General features: G+C 44.1%; 2 protein-coding genes across 6 annotated transcripts in view; one reads left to right on the top strand and one right to left on the bottom strand.

The window, feature by feature from the left end:
- The window catches only part of Usp34 (ubiquitin specific peptidase 34), a 186,090-nt gene extending 180,224 nt beyond the window's left edge, over positions 1–5,866 (top strand). Inside the window, exons 76-80 of the mRNA XM_041668910.1 lie at positions 1,430–1,509; positions 3,254–3,394; positions 3,515–3,658; positions 4,618–4,777; positions 5,017–5,866. Of these exons, the coding sequence (XP_041524844.1) occupies positions 1,430–1,509; positions 3,254–3,394; positions 3,515–3,658; positions 4,618–4,777; positions 5,017–5,624 (1,133 nt within the window). The 3' untranslated portion in view covers positions 5,625–5,866. The remainder of the gene's footprint in view (positions 1–1,429; positions 1,510–3,253; positions 3,395–3,514; positions 3,659–4,617; positions 4,778–5,016) is intronic.
- Positions 5,867–6,465: 599 nt separating this feature from the next.
- On the bottom strand, positions 6,466–16,415 carry LOC121459324 (activator of 90 kDa heat shock protein ATPase homolog 2). 5 transcript variants are annotated; one of them, XM_041668911.1, is made up of 9 exons: positions 16,168–16,415; positions 15,065–15,255; positions 11,377–11,462; positions 9,920–10,034; positions 8,832–8,920; positions 8,021–8,134; positions 7,599–7,700; positions 7,068–7,119; positions 6,466–6,972 (listed from the first exon to the last, which is right to left on the bottom strand). In XM_041668911.1, exons 1-9 carry the CDS (start codon positions 16,245–16,247, stop codon positions 6,800–6,802), a joined length of 1,002 nt encoding a protein of 333 aa, XP_041524845.1. In that variant the 5' UTR covers positions 16,248–16,415; the 3' UTR covers positions 6,466–6,799. The 5 variants fall into 5 exon arrangements, with proteins under 5 accessions (XP_041524845.1, XP_041524846.1, XP_041524848.1 ...); XM_041668912.1 differs by having other exon boundaries at positions 8,021–8,128; positions 16,168–16,413; XM_041668914.1 differs by having other exon boundaries at positions 15,065–15,250; positions 16,168–16,406.
- Between the last annotated feature and the right edge of the window lie 8,488 nt (positions 16,416–24,903).

Here is a 24,903-nt window from a genome sequence, read left to right as displayed (position 1 = left end):
ACCAGCTTTGGCTATGTGTCAAGAGACCATGGTGTCGATGTTAAATAAAAATAAAAAGCCATTCCCAACTCACCCAACCATAAAACAGGTGGCGTCAGACTTGGTCCAAGGGTGAACCCTTATTTTGTGACCAGTTACAATGAAAGAATATGTGATTAAAGAAACCATTTCCTGGAACCGTGGCACACGCCTTTAATCCCAGCACTCGGGAGGCAGAGGCAGGCGGATCTCGGTGAGTTCGAGACCAGCCTGGTCTACAGAGCTAGTTCCAGGACAGGCTCCAAAACCACAGAGAAACCCTGTCTCGAAAAAAAAAAAAAAAAATCTCCAAGCCTTGGTCTAACCCAAGAGCTGGCAAACTACAACCCACGTACTAATAGTTCTTAAAAGCCAGCAGCTACCTACTAAGAGTAGTTTTCATATTTACATACTAAGGAAATTAGAATGTTTTATAACATGTGAAAGTTGTGATTCAAATTTTAATATTTGTTAAGATTTGCTTGTAGCTAGTCAACCTTAGTTGCTGCTCTATCTGCTACTTTGGCATTGCCTTTACAGCCTTGAGTAGCCACAGTGCTTATACTTACTGTTTGCTCTCTATAGAAAATCTTGTGAACTCCTGACCCAGCCCATACTTTTTAACTGGAAGATACCTTATATCCTGTTTCTTCTCTGTAGTTACGTTATTCTTGAAAGTGGAGAGATGCAGAAGTAGAACATTTTATGGAGGGAGCTGACACTGTAGTTTCTGTAAGAGAGGCAGAGAGGATGGAGGGGAGGAGGAATGTATGAAAATCTATCTGACACCTAGAAGAGGTTGAAATTAGAAGTTTCAGGACTTGGGCTATAGCTGGGTAGTAAAGTCTTACCTAGTTTATGTGTCTGAGCCCTTAGTTTTACACCCCAGGGAAACACACACACACATGCATGTACATACACACACGCACGCACAGAGAAGTACTGAGGACGAGGCAAGAAGACAGTAGTTGACTCAGCAGTATTTACTTCATGGCACACAGAGAAACAAAAGGGGAAGAGATGAAATGTTTTAGAATGTAGTTCTCATCACCTTCTCTCCCACCCCTGTAACAAGCCTGGAAAATTGTCTAAAGATTTCCTTAATCCAAGAAAACTTTGAAAACCCCAGATAAGTTCAGTACTCAGAAATAAAGAGCTGGCTGAAGTTGTTGTCTTAGATACTTCTGGGAATGAGGTGTAGGGTGTATAAATAAATTCACAATTCTGCATTCTCAATTTTTGCAGTGTTTAAAACATTGCAGTGAGTTCTCTCGTGTTGTATATATTTCTAAGAATACAGAGAAGATGCAGTTGAAACCAGAGATAGCTGACAGTATTGTACCTGCAATTCAGTAACTCAGCTGTATAACATAGTTATAACCTGTTCTGATTTTTATTTTTCAAATATTAGGTGTCCTGGTTGCCTATGAAGGCTTGCCACTTCATCTTGCACTGTTCCCCAAACTTTGGACTGAGCTATGCCAGACTCAGGTAAAGCAAATGGGTTCACATGATTGATCTCATCCAGCCAGATTACTGGGAATTTTTAGAACAACTGAATAAAAACTGAATGTTAGAAATTCGGAATGTTGTAGAATTAAGGGAATTACTACCTGCTGGAATTTCATTCAAACTCACGCTTTGTATAGGGGAATTCCAAATAAGATGTTTATGTTGGATTTCTTATCCATAGCTCATAGACTGCAGTTTCTGGGAAAGTCTAAAACCCTGAGGTAGTGGAGGAAGCAAGCTCATAGCCCTCCCAGCTCCTTCCACCCTACTCTTCACACATCTCCAACAGAAACCATGGTGCTTGTCCTTTAACTCTGCCTGGTTGTGATTCTCAGAGTCTCACTGAGAACAGGACAGTTTTAGCTAATACCAAATAGAACAGGAACTCCCTCAGCCACTTCATTTCAGAGTGACCTCCAGTCAGGCATGGTGATGCTTGCCTGTAACTGCAACCCCAGCATATGCTGGAGCACGATAGCCACAAATTTAGGGCCAGCCTTTGGCTACATAATAGGACCCAAGTCTTTAAAGCCAACACATCAACACTTAAGTATTGCTTGTTAAGATGTTGAAGAATTTGTGAAGAAAGCCAGATTAGCCAGGTTAGTCTAATCTGAGGTTTGTCTCAGTTCTTGTATATGGCCTAAAAGATTCCCACGAACATAAACTCTGGTTGTATCTTCAATTGTTTACCATGCAGTACCATAATAAAGGTTATTTCCTGCCCCAAACTATAAGACTGTATAGAGCATCATCTGTTCCCTTGAAGAATGTCAGTTTTTGTGGTAGTACTTATGACTGCTGGGCAAAAGTTTCTGAACTATTGCTACAAAGAACTTTATTATTATACAGGAAAATATAATAGGAATCTGTGAAAGCTACTGATCCCAGTCTGCTAATGTGACTGGCATTCAGAAAATGACTTTCTGGTTTATTTTTGAGTCAGGGTCTCCCTTTGTAGTCCTGGCTGTCCTGAAACTCACTGTATAGACCAGGCTGGCCTCAAACTCAGAGATCCACCTGCCTCTGCCTCCTGAGTGCTGGTATCAAAGGCCTGTGCCACCATACCCGGCTGTATTTTAATTCTTTTTTTTAATATTTATTATATATACAATATTCTGTCTGTGTGTATACCTGCAGGCCAGAAGAGGGCACCAGACCCCATTACAGATGGTTGTGAGCCACCATGTGGTTGCTGGGAATTGAACGCAGGACCTTTGGAAGAGCAGGCAATGCTCTTAACCTCTGAGCCATCTCTCCAGCCCTTGTATTTTAAGTCTTAAAATTTGACTTTTCTTGGTTATCTATTAGTCTATCCATTGATTGTCCCCTTAAAACATTCATGTTCTATTCTTTAAGGCTTGTTCTTTAATCCTTTTTAACTCTGTGCTGGGTGGTAAGGCTACATTAAGTATATGTTGTTTGGGTGGGGCTGGAGGAATGGCCAGTGCTAGGAGCATTTGCTGCTTTTCCAGAGGACCCAAGTTCAATTTCCAGCACCCATGTGGCAGCTAACAACTGTAACTCCAGTTAATGGGAATTCCAACACCCTTTTCTGACCTCTGACATGGGACAGGCACATGTGTATGCAGACAAGTACACACACAGAACACGTTGAGTTTTGCCATTGTCTTTCTCTAGCAAATTGCTACAGTTCCACCTGTAACTGAACATTGTCCAAGTCCCCAGCTGCTAACTGCAATGTTTCTTTTCTCCACTTTAGTCCACTATGTCAAAAAACTGCATCAAGCTTCTGTGTGAAGATCCTGTTTTTGCAGAGTATATTAAATGTATCCTAATGGATGAAAGAACTTTCCTAAATAACAATATTGTCTACACATTCATGACACATTTCCTTTTAAAGGTATGTATGTAGTTCTGAAATGCCTTTTCTGCTTAATTAATGTGTGCTTATTATGTTCGGCTTGAATTTTAAGACTTGTCCGTGCATGTGTGCATATGCAAAATATGTGTTCTTTTCTAGGTTCAAAGTCAAGTGTTTTCAGAAGCAAACTGTGCTAGTTTGATCAGCACTCTTATCACAAACTTGATAAATCAGTATCAAAACCTACAATCAGATTTTACCAACCGTGTTGAAATTTCAAAAGCAAGTGCTTCCTTAAATGGGGTAAGAACTGTGCCAAGAAGTTCAAAACTCACATTAAAATCAGCTCTCGTATGCTTCCTCTTTTTAACCATTATGACTTTACTGTTTAAAGGACCATGCATGAAGAAAACTATTTCAATTAAGTGTTCATTGTATTATGTACACTTAAAGCACACTTTCCATTATTGAGAACATATAACCAAATGGCATTCGATATATTAAGGGCAACGAGATCAGTAAGAACTGATTATAGGCACATACTTATCATAGCACTTGAGAAGCAGTGGTAGGAAGATCACTGGCAAGTTGGACACTAGTCTTAGAATACAAGTTCAAGCCAATCAGGGTCAGCATGACTATCAAAAACAGGATAGGTCCCTTATCTCTGCTGTGTGTGTGAGAGAGAGGGAGGGGGAAAGAGGGAGAATTATCTATGGCTCCCAAGTAATCAGATCAGTCACACTTATGATTATAAAAGCAGCACAGACTAGAGAGTATGTTTATGTAGATTCTGACAGCCATAGAATGGAACATGTTGGAAACATGCAGACTTATCATTCAGCCGCAGGCCCCTAATGAACAAGATGTTTACAAGCTATGCAGGGTTTTTTTTTTTGTTTTGTTTTTATTTTTATGGAGACATACACCAGAACCAAGCTTGAGAAACTATGACTCCTATGGAATAAAATCCAGATTTTATTTGAAATTACAGTATTATTTGAATCACTATGTAAGCCTAAGCTGCATTATTTGGTTTCTGTTTCAAGAGTCTTTATTCTTTCATACTTGACATAGGCACAAAATGAAACAATGCTATAAACTGATGGAATACTGTAATGTGCTAATTCTGGTTTTAGATTTATTCTGCATTGCCAGAGAGACCAGAATAGATTCCTGGGAAATAAACATCTTCATTTAACTGTGAAGTTGTCTAAATGTTGCCTTTAGAATTTGAACTCTTCCTGTCTGGGTTTCTGTAGGACCTGAGGGCACTTGCTTTGCTCCTGTCAGTGCACACTCCCAAACAGTTAAACCCAGCTCTGATCCCAACTCTGCAAGAGCTTCTGAGCAAGTGTAGGACCTGTCTGCAGCAGAGACACTCACTCCAAGAGCAAGAAGCCAAAGAAAGAAAAACTAAAGGTTAGATTTGTCAACTAAGTCATTGGCTGGGGCTGGGGCTGGAAGGATGATGACAAGCTGGAGGTATGGCTCAGTGGTTGCTCTTGGCTAGTATTGCAAGCCCTCAGCTTCGACCTCCAGTACTACAAAAAAAAAAAAAAAAAAAAGACTGAAACAAAACACTGGCTTCTCACAATTGTCCCCAGTAGGATTTTAATCTTTTGAGGAAGATTCTGTTTTTATGTATTTTTCCCCCACAGATGATGAAGGGGCAACTCCTGTTAAAAGAAGGCGTGTGAGCAGCGATGAGGAGCACACTGTAGACAGCTGCATTGGCGACATAAAAACAGATACCAGGGAGGTCCTGACCCCCACTAGCACCTCAGACAATGAGACAAGAGACTCATCCATTATTGATCCAGGGACCGAGCAAGACCTTCCTTCCCCTGAAAATGGCTCTGTCAAAGAGTATCGGATGGAAGGCCTATCTTCGTTTTCAGAAGACGGGTCACATATCCGGTCGCAGCATGCAGAGGAACAGTCAAACAGTGGCAGGTTTGATGACTGTAAAGAGTTTAAAGACCTTCACTGTTCCAAGGATACGACACTAGCTGAAGACGAATCCGAATTCCCTTCTACTTCCATCTCCGCAGTTTTGTCTGACTTAGCTGATTTGAGAAGCTGTGATGGTCAAGCTTTGTCCTCCCAGGATCCTGAAGCTGCTTTATCACTCAGTTGTGGCCATTCCAGAGGCCTCTTTAGTCACGCGCAGCAACACGACATTTTAGATACCCTTTGTCGGACCATTGAATCAACAATCCATGTGGTCACAAGGATATCTGGCAAAGGAAATGAAGCTGCTTCTTGACATTAGACGTGGCATGTCTACTTTCAAGTGCCCCCCCTTCCCGTTTGTCTAAATTTTGCTCATTTGTTTTGTGCTTCAGTTTGTCCAGTGCTCTCTGCTTGAATGGCAAGATAGATTTATAGGCTTAATTCTTGGTCAGGCAGAACTCCAGATGAGGAAACCTTGCATCTTCTGTATACTTTCTAAAGGGCAATCAGATAATGGATATGTTTTATGTAATTAAGAGTTCACTGTAGTGGCTTTCATTTAATAAGGCTTTCTGGGAGAATCGGGGCGCTGACCCTGTACAATGTAATTTAAACTTACAGCATTTTTACTGTGTATAATATGGTGTCCTCTGTGCCAGTTTTGTACCTTAAAATAAGAGAGGCAGATTGCCTCTGATCGCTGTGGTTCTTATTATCAAAATTAAGTTTACTTGTATACGGAACAACCACAAGAAATTTGATTCTGTAAAGAATCCTCTTTAGCTGTGGCCTGGCAGTATATAAATGGTGCTTTATTTAACAGAATACCTGTGGAGGAAATAAAGCACACTTGATGTAAAAATAACTGTTTTATTTTTATTGAAATGACTGCCTCTTCTGTGTACTTAAACTGACTGTGATGCCTTTGTTACATAAGCTGTTTCAGTTCCCTCGGACGACAGCCAGCCCATGAGCAGACTGAAGACAGGAAGCATATAGCCTTCTGCTTTGCTGTTTGACAAGTCCCTCAGCAGTCCAAAACAGGAACTGACCATGTGGATGTCTCACCAAGGAAAGCCAGAGAAGCGTAACAATGCAGCCAACTAGCCCTCACCACAACAACACTCCTAAGAACTACACCTTGAAAACTGGAGTAGAATAAAATAATAGTATAACATGCCATTTATTTGTCTTAAGCTTAAATCAACTGTAGCAATGAAGTAGCATGTTGGGACCAGCTTTAGCTTGGGGAACTGGACTTCACTTACTTTCCAGAAAGGAACACCCATGGAAGGTGAGACGACACCTGATTTTACTCAGTGCAGAGTCTAGAATACGTCAATCAATGCTTTTATATTCTGTAGTTTCATGAATTTCATCCAATATAAAATAAATTAGGGACCTTGGGGGTCTTTTGAGGAAGAAAGAGGTAAGTAAACAGGCCAGGTTTCTGCTTACAAAAGGAGGTCCTTATAAAACCTAACTAATTCAAGCATTCTGGGTGGTGAGCTGAAGTAAACCTTTTATTTCTTCAAAGTGCTGCTTCTGCCAACAGAATTTTGTATTCTCTTCTTTACAGACAGGAACTCCTTTACAGTCCAATTGTAATTCTGTTTGCCCTGGAGCAGGCACAAAATTCAATGCAACTGTTGCATAGTGTTCTGGGGGAATAAAACCAGGAGCCTTATTATACCAAGAAGAACAAACTGTATCCCAGCTTTAGTTTGCTGGTATATATAAAGTGCACACAGCATACCTTCTGGCCAGTTCCTGCACCTCCATTTCATGATGATCTTCCTGTTTGTTAACTGAAAACAAAGACAATTCTCAGAAAACATTTATTGAAACTTGCACAATACAACAGAAGAAACAAACCCTTTTCAAGTTAAATTCCTCTTAATACTAGAACCAACAAGTAGCATACAATTCTGTCTTCCAATTTACACATCAAGGACAAAGCTATGGTAATAACTGGTAATACAGAACTGATTGAAAAGACCACTGATATCTGGCAGTTTGGACCCTAATAATGTAGAATGCGGAGCTTGAAGCCTCCAAAACAATATGAGGCAGAATAGAGAGTGTTACGCTATTTTTGCAGAATTACTATCAAAGTAAGGCTTAGACTTTATCATTATTTATAAATATATATATTCTTTTGTTCTACAATGAACTTTATTAAAGAATTTGAGACTGAACTCACCAAAAGCTTTAAAACAATTAAAAATAACGAGTGAAAGGAGCAACAATTGCCCCATATCACCATTGTAACCTTGTAGTTACTTACCAGTTCCACATATTCTCCAGTGATGTTCCCATCAAACATCTGGAATTTCCCTCCCTTTTCAGCTTCTAAGACAGCAGGAGATTTGGAAAATTTTTGCACCAACTAGCCAAACAAAACAAACATGTTATTCTAACACATGCTGTCACCCTGTGCATGTGGTGAGGAACATACCAGCATCTTATATGCCAGGTCTGCATTTTTCAGTGGTGTGGTTTTGCTTAATTTTGTTAGACATCAAAGCTTTCTTTTTTTTATAGAGGAGGGAAATTTACATAAAATCCCCTAATTGCTGATACAGCCCACAAGTGCTCATTGTTGTTCCCTCAAGTTATTCAATCACCAATGTCCCTGAAGCCCTTCCTCAAAAACAGACTTTGTTCTTTGTGACATGGCTACAAACCTCATTTGGTAGAGTTACTTACGTCCTTCACGGTGAAGATACTGTACAGCTGTTCTACTGTGGTGTCAAACAGCTCAGTCAAGTGCAAAGCTACAGTGGGAATCCTTACACCCAGTGCCACTGGAGAAGCCTGCACCTCAAGATGAGAGAGATTCAAGAGGATGGGGAGCATATCGGAAGAGAACCTCAGGGTTGCTATGAGGTCAAGCCTACAAGCTGCACACTGCGCCTCCACTCACATAAGAACAGCACTAAAGTTCTTTGCTCCAGCAGTGCTGGCTTTTATGCTAGGAGCCGTTTAAACACCTCTGATCTCAGTTCTGTACAAAGGGACCCAGCACAAGACAACAGGGTCAAAGATGACCAGACCATAAGGTTGTGAATTCCATGCATATATTCCTGCTCACCAATTCTAAATCCTAATGTCAGGACAGAACTTATTCCATCACAATATATGAGCTTAAATGTCACTTGGCTTTTGCTGGCTATGATAGCTCACACCTCCACTCCTAGCAGTCAGAAGTTTGAAGCAGAATCACCATGAGTCTAGGCTAATCTATCAACCAATGACTTAAAAACAATTTTGATGTTTAGTGTTCTCATCCATCAAGAATTAGAACCTCAGGCTAGAGGTTAGTTCTGTGGTAGGGAGCATGCCCAGCATCTGACAGCCCTCACACTTAACACAAAAAAGCAATCCCATAAAATGATGTCACTATCTTAAGGGGAAATGCGTAAATCAACACCCTTTCCTCATCTACAACCCAGTATCAAAAGAGTGTCTGGAAAGTCATTAAGGCACCCTTACTACACTTTAGACACCAAGCTCATACCTGCAAAGAGTTCTCAGCCAGTGTCCTCTCAACAGTCAGTTCCTGGGTTGTTACAGCTTTTGTTGGTAAAATCATTCCTGCTGTAAATTCTATAAGTAAATAGGAGGATTTTGTTAACATACTTCCTTTTATCTAAACTGGCATTTTTCAAAAGAACATTTTGAGGCCTTGAAAATAACTCCCATGTTCTTACACGTATTACTGGTACTTATTAGCAAAGGCCCTTTTATTCATGCTCCAATGCCTTGCCTTACCGCATTCCTCAAAAATGCTAATTTTTTTCACAAGTTCTTTTCTAAATAGGTTGTACATTAACTGTTAGTAGTTTATGGTCTTGCCTACTCTGCACTACCCCTTAAAATCTTATTCTCACCCAGTCTTCATGCCTGGGAGGTCTTGTGGGACTAGTGCTGACCCCAAACTTGTGTATGCCAATACCTGGACAGTCAGTGAGCAAGCTTAAAGGATGAGTTGCAAAGAAAGCCCTGCCGGACACTGCCCAGCTCTCATCTCTAATATGAGAAAATAATAGCCTCATTTCCGTACAATATAGAGATTATCTAGGTATTATCGATACCTGTAATATCTGGTCACTTTCATTCATACATTCATTCACTCAGCAAAGATTTATTAAGCACCTACTATGTGCCAGGCATTGTGCTAGATGCTGGAGATACAGCAGTGAACAAGAGAGACACCTTCCATGCCCTCATGGAGCATATAGTCTAGCAGGGAAGACAGACATTAAACAAGTAATTACACAAAAACTATTCCGTTGGGGAGGGGGTTTCTTTTTTGAACAAGGTCTCACTATATAGCCCAGCCTAGCCTCAACCCTGCAATCATCCTCCTACGTCAGCTTCCCAAACGCTGAGAGACAGTAAGTGTGCCATCATGCCCAGCTCAGGAAACTGCTGACAAGTGGCAGTTATTAGTCTTACCCACAAATAGCTTCCAACACCCAGACTATAACTTATTCTGCAGTCTAAAGGTGTTTCAGGAGCCTGCCTTGGGAGTCCAGCCCTCATGCAAAACATAATTGGGTAAACAGCAAGGGACCCTGTGGTTCACAGGAATGCCTTCTTTACCAGTCTTCAGTGCCTTCAGGTACTCTCCCAGGGCCTCCCTGACCTTGGCGGTGCCTGTAGTTTTCATAAGATCCTTCAGTATATCCCCGTCTCCTTTCTTTTTACTCACGTTCACCTGCAAATCAGAAGAATAAAAACCTAAGAAGAAACTGATGAATGTATTCTTCCAACACTGGATCCTATTGAGAACTGAACTGTGGGAGACAAAGGAAGTGGTCGCAGTCACAGAGGAGTTAAGAATTTTTAGGTGAGTACTGGCCGCCATGTTGTAAGCGAACTGTACAGAAGATGAACATTTAACTTGCTTTGAAATTGTCTAAATACAGGAGTTTATAAATAAACTGCTTGTGGCTTTATCTAGAGAAGGTCCGGTATGGCAGCTACTTGTGGCTGAGCATTTAACAAGTGCCTGGTCTGAACTATGTTATAAAAACTAATACACCAGACTCCAAAGACTTAATACAGAAAAGAAAAGGTAACATAACTCATCAATTATTTGCTAATTACATGTTAAAATCATATTAACTCTCTACTTGATACTGGATTAAAATTTTCTAATTATTCTATCTGGTTTTTAATGTGGCTACTAGAGAAATTAAATTGATTATGTAAAGCAGCGCTTGTCTACAAACCCAAATCCATCACCCAAGAAAATCAAGTTCGCATATAACTTGACCGTGGGCCCTTGGAAGAGGAAAGCAACAGAAAGGAGACAGTGATGCGTTAAATGGTCTGGACATTCTGATAGCAAAAAGGTGTTGGTCTCAAACTACAGCAGGTCCCTGTAATTCTGGAGTGGGCTGCATCTGAATCTGGCATTGGCTTGGCCAGATGCTACTGTAGGACAGACCTTTAGATCACCAGGAAGCTGAATTGTTGACCCCTATGTGGTGAGACTACAGCACCCAAGTGGAGCGAGCTAAGTCTGAGACAGATCCACTTTATAAAGCTGAGACAGGGCTTTGCCAGTGTCTCTAGCTTTGGAAATTACAGCTGCTGTGCAACAGCGACAATGTGAAGAGTCAAGTAGCATGGGAATGAGCCAGCTCCTCGTGGGGGACAAGAAAGCCAGCAGTTCAAAAGTAAGTGGTTCATTAAAAGCAATGAGGGAGTATAGCTAAAGGCTGAGAACTGTCACACTCAGCAAGTCATGCAAGTGGTCTGAGCACTACCTGAATACATCCCTGAAGGATAAATTAACTACACAGATGAGAAAGCCAGCTGCTGCAGTCAGGTACCTGCCCAGGCATCACACCCGGCCCTGGGTGTATGAAGCTTCCTAGGGCTTCCTCCTTTCCCCACACCTCTGTTCCACCTCTTATACACCCAGAGTGCAGTGGCAGACAGCCTCCACAATTCACACCTACACAATAGACCCACACAGCCAAGGGAGTAGTCTGCAAATGCCCACCACCTATAGCAGAAGCTTGACTAAAAAGGAGAACTCCAGCAAATACCTCAGTGTCATCAACGTCATTCTCTTCAGAAAGATTGGGTATCTCAATCAGTCCCTTGTGTTTTGCGCCAGATTCTTTAACTGTACCTAAAATGAGCAAAATGGGCACAGTTAATAACTAGTTTTATTTAAAAGTCCTCTGCCTGAATGAATAGCCCACATGTGGTTCCACCCCTCTTATGCGGTGTTATGTTGATGTTAGGGCCACATCAGAGACAACCAAGAAAGGGTGGCTGCCCTAACAGGTTTCTCACCCATTTCCCTTGTCTTCCAGTGCTCTTTGCCATGTCAAGCAAAAAAAGGCTATTTTGAGGAGAATAAGACACTAGAGGACCCAAGTGGGAGAAAGGGACATGTGGAGAGAGAGGGACAGAAGGAAAATGAGCTCTGACCACAGAAAGCTTCAAAACCTATGGCTTGGCAAAGCCTTGGTGAAGTTGGATTTCTTCCCACACTAAAGCCTCAATATCCTCGAAGACACAGTGGGCAGTTCTTGCAGCCAGCTCCTGGTTAGACCTGGAGGCCTCCTCTTGTTTGAACCGCGTATCACTCTTATTATACTGGTTTGGAGAAGCAGAGAGTACTTAATTTTACTCAAAGTGAGTACCAGGCTCACAGGCAGGGATATGCACCTGGAACAATGTTTAGAAACAGCCACACTGAGACACACTAAGCCACACTTAGGCATAACCTAAAGAAATTTCATTGCTGCCACCCATAACAGGCTGCTTTCCAGTCCTTTATGAGCTGAGTTATGTCACACAGGCATTAAAAATGACTGATTTTGTGAGGCCTGACCATATATGTAACAACTTCAAATGCTTGGAGGTTTGTTCTTATTTGTTGGTTGGTAAATCTCATACATTAACTTAATCCAGAATTCATGCCTTCTGGGGCCTGGAATACTTGTTTGTTTGTTTGTGACAAGGTTTCTCTGTGCAACAGTCCTGGCTGTTCTGGAACTTATTCTGTAACTTGACTAAAAAAGCTGGCGAGGCTGGTCTCAAATTCACTGAGATCCACATACCTCTGCCTCCTAAGTGCTGGGACTAAAAACGTGTACCACCACTGTCCAGCTCTTGTTTATTTTTCAAAGCACAACACATACCACACTCATCAAAGTTGTGAGACATGGACCTGACTGCAGAAGGGTGCAGACCAACTTGCAGTACACACAGGCTCTGGACATCTTCCTCAGTGTTAGCAAACACTGGCAAAGCCTTCTAATATCAGAAGAGCCCTCCCTTGGCTTGGACAGAGAGTCGAGGTTCCAGAAGTGCTACTCTGATTAGATTTTCTGAAGGGAGTGGATGTAAGAGACAGAAATGCCAAAATGCAGAGGTCAGCCCCAGATCTCCATCTACCTCTTCAACTTGAGATGCCCATGTGATTGGTGCTGACTTGCAAGGGAAGTGCCAGGGAGTAGAATAAGGGTGATGAGGTCCTTAGGACAGTGGCCTGCCTACTTGCCTTTACTTCCTGCCCTTGCCCTTAGCAGCCATAGGTTCCATGGCTTCATGCCCACTTTGGTTTCTATACCTCACCCCACCCCCAAGGAACTGCCCAGGGATAATGAGCTTCAAGAAGGTCTTATTCCACACACAGACAACAGGAGCACCAGTCAGCAGATTAAGCTCCATGATGGCCACTTCAGAGAGACCTTCAAGATGCTTGATTCTGCACCAAAGACTGTTTCCATGGCAGCAATAGATACTTCTTAACCCTCCTGGATCTGAGGATTTTCTTTTCAGGGAGAAAAAGGGGTTGTCTGGGCCAAGGAAATGAAGAGCTACATACAGGTCATGAGGCTCTTTGAGACTCCTGAGTCCTGCTACAATCCAGCTAGCAGCAGCCAAAGCAAAAGAGTTGAGGGCAACTCCCAACTGGAACCAACTTTAATAGTCAGATGCCTAAGATCTAACCTAGAGCCTCTGTACACTAGGCAAGCATTCCATCACAAGCTACACCCAAAGTTCTTGGCTTTTATGAAGTAGATCTATGTAGCTCAGGCTAGCCCTAACTTAAATTTTCTGGAAATGCTTTGATGTTTGAAAACCTCCTTGAAGCCAGGCAATGGTAGTGCACGCCTTTAATCCCAGCACCCGGGAGGTAGAGGCAGGCTGATCTCTATGAATTCGAGGCCAGCCTGGTCTACAAGAGCTAGTTCCAGGACAGGCACCAAAGCTACAGAGAGGGGGCTGGAGAGATGGCTCAGTGGTTAAGAGCATCGCCTGCTCTTCCAAAGGTCCTGAGTTCAATTCCCAGCAACCACATGGTGGCTCACAACCATCTGTAATGAGGTCTGGTGCCCTCTTCTGGCCTGGAGACATACACACAGAAAGAATATTGTATACATAATAAATAAATAAATAAATAAATAAAGCTACAGAGAAATCCTGTCTCAAAAAACCAAAAAAGAAAAAAAAAAAAAACTTCCTTAACTCCTGCACAATTACATCAGCCCAGCCTAATGAGCTCCTTTTTGACACACACTACACAGACAGGAGCCAACTCCAGGACAAGACACCCAATGTTTTTCCTCCTTTTTGTGTGTGTGTGGGGGGGGGGGGGTGGAGGGTGAGATTTAGACAGGGTTTTTCTGTGTAGCTCTGTAGCCTGTCCTGGAACTCGTTCTGTAGACCAGGCTGACTTTGAATTCAACAGTGATCCGCCTGCCTCTGCCTCCTGAGTGCTGGGATTAAAGGTGTGCACCACTACTGCCCAGCAGAGACCCAAATTTTTAGCATAGTGAAGTCTTCCATAACCAAATCTCTTGTTTTGTCCTCTTCCTGATCCTGAGTCTGATTCAACATGTATTGACCCAAAAGTTAAGTGTCCTAGTAGAACTTGGAAAAGATAAGAAAACCGCCAACAGAAATGCCCCCGACTGGTGCACAGACAAAATGTGGTCTATGCACACGATAGATACAAAAAGCCTAAAATACTGAAACATAGTACAACATGGAATGAAAATAGAGTCAGGGAACTTTACATATGATTGCATTCTAGCTATATGAACTGTCAGAGGCAAATCCACAGAGCCAAAACTTAAGCTAAAGACCCCAAGGGATGGGCTGGCAAGACAACTCAGTGGGTAAAGGAGCTTACTGCTGGAGCCTCGTACCTGAATTCAGTTCCTGGAACCAAAAAAAAAAAAAAAAGGGTGAGGAAAAGAGCCAACTCCACAAATGTGTCCTTGGACCTCATATGACCCACCACGGCACACATGCCCACGCACACATTGTATGCATACATATAATTTTTAAAAAGACCCAAGGGTGGCCTAGCAAGGAGGCACAGTGTGTAAAACCACTTGCTATCAATCTTGCTAACTTCAGTGCAATCCTTGGAGAACAAACACATGGTAGAAAAACGTATTTTTCCAAGTTGTTTGCCTTCTACCCATATGCTGTGGCACACAACTCTTTGTGCGCACACACACAAATAATTTTAACGTTTTTCAATAATTAAGAATTTTTGGAGCAAGCATTTGTGGAGGACAGGTGCTGCAAGCAGCAGCACCAGGACACCCTAGTCACAGCAGCTGGTAAACCAGGGTTCAGCTGGAGTGCTATGTAAAGTGCAGTTTCCAGACCCACCAACTCCAAATGCACCTGAACACCAAGAACTTCAACTGCTAACTAAATGGAAAAACTGCCCAGCCTGCCTCTTGCCAGGACCCCCATTACCTTTCCAGGACAGCTTGATGTTCCACTCATAGAAGAAAATTAGCTTTCCTTTGCGGCTGCTACAGGAAGCCTCACCTTCCACCTGCTTCAACTCACTGATCTCACACCGGCCAGCCTCATTCTCCATAGCAATGCCAACCAGGAGCTCCCGGAGCTTCCCCTTGGACCAAACGGTGGCATCCCGCTCTGTCCTGCCAGAGAACAGAAAGACACGGGTGAATGACCCAGGTGAATTCCATCTGCCCAGACAGACGCCATCCAGACCAGGTGAGCCCTGTTACTTACACAGCCTCCCACTTGCAAATGGGCTTCTCCGACTAGCTTTCTATTAGGTATATTCTAAGCCTGCTGCTCTGTTTCTTAAGACACTATTATTCATCATATTAAATGGGCAATCTTAAAAACAATGATCCCGGGAATCAGAGTCCAGCAGTCTCATCCACAGGAAATAGATGGGCTGAGGCCATCTGTAATGGTGGTAGTCATTTAAATAACCTTAATCACAGTATCAATTACTGAGCTTTTCCATATTTATCTTATGCACTCTCCCTAATGCTCCCATCTGAAGGGATGGATAGCGGCTGTGAGAAGTCAGTGTCCTAGCCAAGGAGCCTAGCCTAGAATACTAGACATTATTCTTTCAGGATAGCCAAGTCATCTATTGGTGCGGTCCGGGCTCTGACCTGGGAATTGCCTCAGCTTTTCCTAAAGCCCGTCAGAGAAGCAGGCATCTCCCGGTATTCCAGAGACACAAAGGGGGCAAGGTAGCTAGCGCAAACAGACAAAGCAAAGAAAGTGCGATCCAAGTCCCTGCCCTTCCAACTGCACACAGATACATCCCTCGGCACACACGCACGCGCACTACGCAGCTCAAGCCCGAGGAGGGCCCGGAGAGGGGCGACCGAGGCACAGACGTCGGGCGGTGAGGCAGAAGTCCCTCGTGGGGCTTGGCCCAACTTTCAGGAGGATCCTGAAGCCGAAAGGCCAGGGCAGTTACGAACCGTCTCTCGCCAGGGGCAAGCGTGCTGCAGGGCCGCGCGGCCCTCCCGGAGCCCGCCCGCGCCCGAGGCCCAGCCGCCCGCCCGCCCGCTCGCCGGCCGCACCAGTGCCAGTTGTTCACGTTGGTCCCGTCTTCCCGCTCCTCCACGATCCAGCGCGGGTCCCCCTGGCCCCACTTGGCCATGGCGGCGCAGGCGGCGCAGGCGGCGCAGACGACTAGGACGCCGGTAGCGGGTACGCGCGGGTTTCCGGCCTGAAGGTTGACTAGCCCCACACCCGCAGGTCCCAGAAAGTGCCAGAAGTCCCCGCCCCGGGCCGCTCCAGCCCCGGCCTGCCCCGCCCCCTGCTGCCCGCTCCCCGCCGCCTGCTCCGCCCCACATCGACTCCACCCACCGCCGCTCCGGCTCGGCTCCGCCCCGGACCCCGTTACGCCCACAATATGCCACACCTCCGGACACCGCCTTCTGCCCGGCTCCTCCCCCCACTTCGCTCCGCCCCGCCCCTGATTCCGAGTTTCCCCTAAGGCTCCGCCCCGCCCCTGGCTCGGTCCCTCCCCTAGGGCTCTGGCCCGCCCAGCAGCTCGCCTCTCACTGGTGCGCTGGGGACCCGCCCCTGGTTCCCGCAGCCGACCGAGCGTCAAGCCTGGGCCGCTTACAGACGGCCGAGACTCCACCCCGGGCTCGCACTTGCACTGGGTTTCTCAATTCCGTGAAGGCCCGTGGGCCGCGAGCGAGCTGCTCAGTTCTCTAAGCCCACCGCGGGGTTACTGAAGGAAAACTTAACTTTATTCAAGCAGTACTCTTCTAAAGACCGGCAAGGATTGTGCTTGCAAGCACATGGGATCAAGACACAGTTATAATTGGGTTTATTAATTATTTTCATCGTCTAACCAAAACTGCAACAACCATCTGGAAAGTGTTACTTAGGCGATTTATTTAGCAAAGGAAATAGGTAGTTCAATGAGAAGTTGAAAAGGACCTGGCTGTGCTTTGAAAAATTACAACACTCAGACTGCTGAAGCGACGCTGTGACTCCCAAATCAAAATGACATTGTGAGTTCATCTGATCCTAGCAAAGCTTGGTCCAGCTGACCTAAGGCATCAGAGACTCAAGGGGTGATTGGCGGGTACTTTGCGGCTTTCTTTTTATCCAGATCCGATTGCTCCTAATAAAACATTATTTGATAAGGTTTAGATAATCATTTGAAAATAAGACTTCAGAGGCCATAAGCTGCTATGATCGGTAAAATGTGTAAACTCCAAAACTGTACAAGAGCTGATACCAATGGAAATAAATTCATTAAAATGAGTGCGACTCTAGGCTGGAGATACTCAGACCGCTGGACCCTGAAGCGCTCTTCAGGCCTGCAAGTTCCCAGGTGCATTTATAGACTGGGACAATATTTGAGACCCTGAAGAGAGTTTTAAACTGTCCCGAGTTAATCGATGTTTTTCTCCATTTTCAAGAAGCTGGTAAAGAAAAAGATAAAAAAAAAAAAAAAGGAGAACCCTTACATGACAGTAAGCCTGGAGACAATAGATCAAAGGCAGCAGGTGTGTCTGCAGACGTGAGAGACCTAACAGTCCTGGGCAGCGGACTGCAGAGAGCAGCCACGTCTACGTGACGTGGAGGGTGGAGCTTTAGACAGGCCAGCTAGATGCCGGCCGGTGGCCAAAGGGACGTGTCCTCAAACTGTAATTATTTCGTGTAGACAACGACCTAGCATTCTTGTCCTTGTCGGAACATGACTTTGATAACTGTTTACACTGTGAGTTTTTTAACGTCTTGTTTATTGATTGTGTTTGTTTGTTCACACTAACGCAGAGGCCACAGCACAGGCATGGAGATCGGAGGATAGCGGTCCACAGTCAGTTCTCTGCTCGCGATGTCTGCAAGTCCAGTCCCAGGGGATCCTCGTGGACCCCAGGGATGGAATAATGTCATTAAGCATATATGTGTGTGTGTGTGTACTTATGTATATATACATGTGTATATATATAATGCTTACATAAATATACTTAATATATAATATAATCTGGGTCTTGATTTTTTAAGTGCTAGTAACAAAAAAGCAAGTTTGGTATGTCATTTTGAAAGTAATGACAATTTGTATGTGTCCGTGTGTTATATGCATGTGTATGCAAATAAGTGTGCAGGTTAAGACGTGCCTATACATGCCAATGCAGAGACAAGAGCAGAGGGCCTTTTTCTCCCTTTCCCTTCTTTTTTTATGGATTTTTATTGAGCTCTACATTTTTCTCTGCTCGCCTCTCTTCCTCTCCGCTCCCCTTCAACCCTCTCCCAAGGTCCCCTTATGCTCCCAATTTACTCAGGAAATCTTGTCTTTTTTTTTTTTTTTTACTTCCCATGTAGATTAGATCTATGGATGTCCTTCTTAGGATCCTCATTGCCATCTAGGTTCTCTAAGACTGTGATTTGTAGGCTGGTTTTTTTTTTTTGTTGTTTAATGTTTAAAAACCACTTATGAGTGAGTACATGTGATATTTGTCTTTCTGGGTCTGGGTTACCTCACTCAAAATGATGTTTTCTAGCTCCATCCATTTGCTTACAAATTTCAAGATGCTGTTATTTTTTTTCCACTGTAGAGTACTCTGTTGTGTAAATGCATTACATTTTCTTTATCCATTCTTTAGTCGAGGGGCATTTAGGTTGTTTCCAGGTTCTGGCTATGACAAACAATGCTGCTATGAACATAGCTGAGCACATGTCCTTGTGGCATGATTGAGCATCCTTTGGATAGATACCCAAAAGTGGTATTGCTGGTAGTTTCCTAATTTTCTGAGAAATCGCCACACTGACATCCAAAGGGGCTGTACCAGCTTGCATTCCCACCAGCAATGCAGAAGTGTTCCCTTTTCCCCACATCCTCTCCAGCATAAGTTGTCATCAGTGTTTTTGATCTTGCCCATTCTTACAGGTGTAAGATGGAATCTCAGAGTTGTTTTGTTTGGCATTTCTCTGATGGCTAAGGATGTTGAACATTTCCTTAAGTGTCTTTCAGCCATTTTAGATTCCTCTGTTGAGAGTGCTCTGTTCTTTTGACGATCAATTTCTTGAGTTCTTTGTATATTTTGGTGATCAGGCCTCTGTCTGATGTGGGGTTAGTGAAGATGTTTTCCCATTCTGTTTTGTCTTGTTGACAGTGTCCTTTGCTTTACAGAAGCTTTTCAGTTTCAGGAGGTCCCATTTATCAGTTGTTTCTCTCAGTGTCTGTGCTATCAGGGTTATATTTAGGAAGTGGTCTCCTGTACCAATGCATTCAAGTGTACTTCCCACTTTCTATTCTATGAGGTTCATTGTGGCTGGCTTTATGTTGAGGTCTTTGATCCATTTGGACTTGAGTTTTGTGTGTGGTGTTAGATAGAATCTATTTTCATTCTTCTACATGTTGATATCCAGTTATGCCAGCATCATTTGTTAAATATGCTCTCTTTTTTCCATTTGATATTTTTTGCTTCTTTGTCAAAAATCAGGTGTTTGAAGATGTGTAGATTAATATCTGGGTCTTCAATTCGGTTCCATTTATCCTTCTGTCTATTTTTATGCCAATACCAGGCTCTTTTTTTAAATTTATTTATTTATTAAAGATTTCTGTCTCTTCCCCACCACCGCCTCCCATTTCCCTCCCCCTCCCCCAATTAAGTCCTCACCCCTCCTCAGCCCGAAAAGCATTCAGGGTTCCCTGTCCTGTGGGAAGTCCAAGGACCACCCACCTCCATCCAGGTCTAGTAAGGTGAGCATCCAAACTGCCTAGGCTCCCCCAAAGCCAGTGCGTGCAGTAGGATCAGAAACCCATTGCCATTGTTCTTGAGTTCTCAGTAGTCCTCATTGTCCACTATGTTCAGAGAGTCCGGTTTTATCCCAGGCTTTTCCAGACCCAGGCCAGCTGGCCTTGGTGAGTTCCCAGTAGAACATCCCCATTGTCTCAGTGTGTGGGTGCACCCCTTGCGGTCCTGAGTTCCTTGCTCGTGCTCTCTCTCCTTCTGCTCCTGATTTGGACCTTGAGGTTTATGTCCGGTGCTCCAATGTGGGTCTCTGTCTCTGTCTCCTTTCATCGCCTGCTGAAGGTTAATATTCAGGAGGATGCCTATGTGTTTTTCTTTGGGTTCTCCTTATTTAGCTTCTCTAGGATCGCGAATTATAGGCTCAATGTCCTTTATTTATGACTAGAAACCAAATATGAGTGAGTACATCCCATGTTCCTCTTTTTGGGTCTGGCTTACCTCATTCAGGATAGTGTTTTCTATTTCCATCCATTTGTATGCAAAATTCAAGAAGCCCTTGTTTTTTTACTGCTGAGTAGTACTCTATTATGTATATATTCCATACTTTCTTCATCCATTCTTCTATTGAAGGGCATCTAGGTTGTTTCCAGGTTCTGGCTATCACAAACAATGCTGCTATGAACATTGTAGAGCATATACTTTTGTTGTATGATAAGGCCTCTCTTGGGTATAGTCCCAAGAGTGGTATTGTTGGGTCCAGGGGTAAGTTGATCCCGAATTTCCTGAGAAACCGCCACACTGCTTTCCAAAGTGGTTGCACAAGTTTGCATTCCCACCAGCAAAGGATGAGTGTACCCTCCTTTCTCTTTTTTAAAAACAGTATTTATTGGGGCTGGAGAGATGGCTTGGAAGTTAAGAACACTGGATGCTCTTCCAGAGGACCTGGATTCTGGAATCCGCATGGCAGCTCACAACTGTCTGTAATTCCAGTCCCAGGGGATCCCAAACACCTACTGACCTCCTTGGGTACCAGGCATCTGTGCAGTGTATAGATAGATATGCATGCAGAAAAAACCCAGCCATACACATAAAATATTTTAATGTTTTTAAATTTTTATTTGTATTATTTTAATTATGTGTATGTGGGGTGGGGATGTGTGCACATGAATGTAAGTGCCCATGGAGGCCAAAGGTGTCAAATCCTCTAGTGCGGGGTCACAGGCAGTTGGGAGCCACCCAATGTGGGTGCTGGGAATCGAAATTCAGGCCCTTAATCACTCAGCCATCTCTCCATTCCCCCCAAAATAATTTTTTTTTTTTTTTGGTTTTTCGAGACAGGGTTTCTCTGTGGTTTTGGAGCCTGTCCTGGAACTAGCTCTTGTAGACCAGGCTGGTCTCGAACTCACAGAGATCCGCCTGCCTCTGCCTCCCGAGTGCTGGGATTAAAGGCGTGTGCCACCACCGCCCGGCAATAATTTTTTTTTAATAACAACAAAAAACCGCAACATAAAAGAACATATTTTTGCATCATTAAACAAATGTTTCATAGCATAAACAAATGTAACACATCATCAACTAATATTCCACAACACAAACCCACAAACCCACACATGTGACTTTTGACAAAGAAGCAAAAAAAAAAAAACAATAACAACAAAAAACCATTAGGGTCATGGGTGTGAGGGCCAGTGTTAGCCTTCTAGAGTCTGTTCTCTCCAGCCTGTGGGTCCCCAAGACCAAACGCAGGGCATCATGTTTGGGGGATCTCACTACCAGTACGATAATAGCCCCACAACCTGGGAAACATGCCTGTTTCTTTTAGTAAGCTATGCAAGACTTGACGGACAGTCTAGGCTTCTCTAGTGAACCACTTCTATAGAAACCTGGGGTTTGTACAGGCTGTGATTCCTGGAGCATCCAAGATGGCTTGAACACATGCAGCCACATGGTTAGAGGTGGCAAGTTGGCACCTGCTGACATATGAGTGTACAAAGTCAATAATATAAACTGTCAACCTGCAAGCTTTCCTGCCCCAACTCATCCCTGTGTGTAGGCTCAATCTCTTCAGTATTAGGCTACAGAAGAAGCCACAAAAATATCTTGTTGTATCAGAATGTTAGCCAACTATATATTATCCCTCCCCCCTTTTTGGTAAATAGTTTTATATTACTTAAGGGTAAGTAGTTCTATCCTTAGAATGCAAATGGTTTTTAAATTTCAGTGCCTGCTTCTAATTTCAGCACAGTGACTCTGAGTTCTTGTTCAGCCTGGACTACAGGATTGAAACACAGTTTCAAAATTTAAAAAGAGAGTGTTCCCTGGACTGGAGAGATGGCTCAGCAGTTAAGAGCACTGATTGCTGCTCTTCCAACAGACCTGAGTTCAATTCCCAGCACCCATATGGCAGCTCACAACTGTCTATAACTCCAGTTCCAGGGGATCCGGCACCCTTTCTGGCCTCAGCAGACAGCAGCCATACGTGTGGTGCACAGACATGCAAGCAAAATACCACATACAAAAAACAAATTATTTAAAAATAGTGTTGCCCCAGGTGACCAACAGACCCTCACTGGGAATTTGGGACTGGCTGCAATTCCGTGTCATGGCAGACCTGCTAGCTAGCCGTCCTGGGGAGTCACTGTAGGCCTTTCCTGCTATAATTCTGATGCCCACGCACACCTCACCTTCATTCACATCCACCAAAGACTGCAGAAACACATCTGCCCCGAGCACACAGCCCTGCAGCCCAGAGCCTCCTGGTGGCGACTATGCGTCCCCTCTCCTGCTTGTGTACCACAGCATGCCACCACAGTGGGTACCAGGAAAACTGTTTGTGTGACTGGATGACTGTTTCTCAATGTTTGTGCATTCCAACGTGTTAGACTATAAAGTCTGTCTAGGAAATATGAAAGATCTTTTTTTTTTTTTTTTTTAGATAATGTTTATGCGTTGGGCGAGTGCGAAGGTCAGGAGAGAACCTGCAAGAGTTGTCCTCCTACCGTGTGGATTCTCTGGAGCTGCAATCAGCTCACCAGGCTTTGCGGCTGCATCCTCACCGGCGGCCATCACTTTTTCGTTGTGACAGAAAAGATTTTAAAGGATAAGGGTGGTTATTTCTTTTCAAAAAAAAAAAAAAGATGTATTTTTATGTTTAACCACGTGTTTATGAGTGCTCCAGAGCCCTTAGATTACCTGGAGCTGAGGTTACATGTAGGCACGGGTGAGCACCTCCCATGGGTGAACGTTGCTGAGTCGTGATTGAGCCAGCAAGATTCTCAGAACCAGCAAAGACTGGACTGAAGAGAACTCTAGCTCTAAGCGCAGGGACTCAAGGTGTGCACCCCCATACCAGCATGGCACCTTTTATTTCGAGGCAGAATCTTGCTGGCTCAATCACGACTCAGCAACGTTCACTCAGGTCTGGTCTAGCCTTTGCAGGCCCACACCTGAGGCTACCCCCGTGCTGGACTCTGCCCTGCCCACGGCTCTTCCTCTCCTAGCATGCCAAGTCCTTATGTTTACCGGACCTCTGCCTAGTAGGCACTCGTCACCTCAGCTTCTGTTCCCAAGGCTTTATTCAAATATCTCTTCCTCACTTGGGCTAAAAGATGGTTCAGCTTTTGTGAGCATTGAGTGCTCGTCCAGAAGACTGAGGTTCGACCCCGCCAGCACCCACACGGCGACTCACAACAATCTGTAACTCCAGTCTGTCTCTATGATCTCCAGAGACACCAGGCATGCACATGTCACACAGACATAGATTCAAACAAAGCACCCATACAAAAGAAGTAAAATCAAAACCAGATTTTGTTTTTTTCTCTGCAAAACTTCCTTATTGCCTCCCTCACCTCTCAAAGCCACACCCGGTCCATCAGCACGTGTTAGCGCAAACTGGGGAAACGGCTTGGCTTGCCGTGCTAAAAGGAGACTCCCCGGCTGATCCTAGTACCTATGTAAAAGCCATGCCTGTGATCCCTGCAGTGTGGGGACAGAGACAGGCAGATCCCTCGGGGCCTCTAGGGAGAGCCAGAACTCAGGGAGAGGAGGGACTGGGAGCTAATGCCGGCGTGCAGTGTTCCAGTTTAATCAGATGAGTTCTGTGACCGGATGGGGATGACTGTACAGCAGTGTAAATGAATTTACCGCCGCGGAGTAAGCTGTATAATAGCAGCAAACGTTCCACACAGATGTATCTGGGCCGTGTCTGTTATGTTCTCTTTGCGTGGCATGCTATCCAGCACCCACAAACACAGCCCTCGCCCCATCATCACCGTTTATTTACCCCAAGCCAGAACGATGCGTGGTGCCCCGGAGCCAGGGCTGTGCCCCGGAGTCAGGGATGCGCTCTGGTTTTTGTCTGTAATACCCTGATGCATTTTGCTCACTGTTAACTGCAGCCCTCTGAAGGTGGTCATTCTGGACCAGAGGGCCACATTCCACACACACGTTTGGACAGCACGTTTTTATCATTTGCTAGAGATAGAGTCTTGCTGGTCTTACACTCTTAGACTCAAGTAACCTCCTGGTCTCCCAAGTAGCTGATGTTACAAGTATACATCACTATGTCAGATTTAAATGACAGACTCAAGAATGGCTGAATTCTACGATTTGCCAAATTTAGCAGTATGTTTTGTTGGCAGCAGTTGGTTTTTCGACCCAATCTTATAATGCAATGGTCAGTACAAGCAGTTTTGGATTGCATCCAATGCACAGAGGACCCCAGACCTCTTTACCAGGGCTCCCATGACGACAGCTGCAGGGGTATCTGATCACGACTGCCTGTGATCAAAGCATCCAGTGTCGGTGTCCTAAAACCCCACACAAACATGACACTCAGTGCTGCAGTAGTAGACAGATGGTTAAGGACATTTATTATAGTCAACTTACCAAACTCAGATTTGCTTTTTGAAAACTATATTTGAGCTCAGTATTTTACGTACAAAATTTTGCACAGTTCACTTCTTTCCGACAGAGGTAAAATATCGCCTGTGTTTGCTCTCTTCCCATCATTCCGCTGCTCTGACGTGACCCTGTCATGTCAATCCAGAGCTAGTCAGAGATTACACTTCTCTCTCCGGCAGCCTTTCCCGCGCT

Source organism: Microtus oregoni, unplaced genomic scaffold (genome assembly GCF_018167655.1).
Source record: "Microtus oregoni isolate MIOR12 unplaced genomic scaffold, Mior012 000019F_ref0000042, whole genome shotgun sequence".
Classification (NCBI taxonomy): Eukaryota; Metazoa; Chordata; class Mammalia; order Rodentia; family Cricetidae; genus Microtus; species Microtus oregoni.
Note: the sequence above shows the minus strand (reverse complement) of the source record. Positions and strands in the feature narration are given on the sequence as shown.

Excerpts from the sequence above, each read along its gene's own strand:
- LOC121459324 (XM_041668911.1), bottom strand. The coding sequence starts at position 16,247 with ATGGCCAAGTGGGGCCAGGGGGACCCGCGCTGGATCGTGGAGGAGCGG. Across the intron at positions 11,463-15,064 it reads CATCAAGCTGTCCTGGAAAG|GTACAGTTAAAGAATCTGGC; the intron begins GTAATGGGGGTC and ends TGCTCATTTTAG. Across the intron at positions 7,701-8,020 it reads GTATCTTCACCGTGAAGGAC|TTGGTGCAAAAATTTTCCAA; the intron begins GTAAGTAACTCT and ends TTGTTTGGCTAG.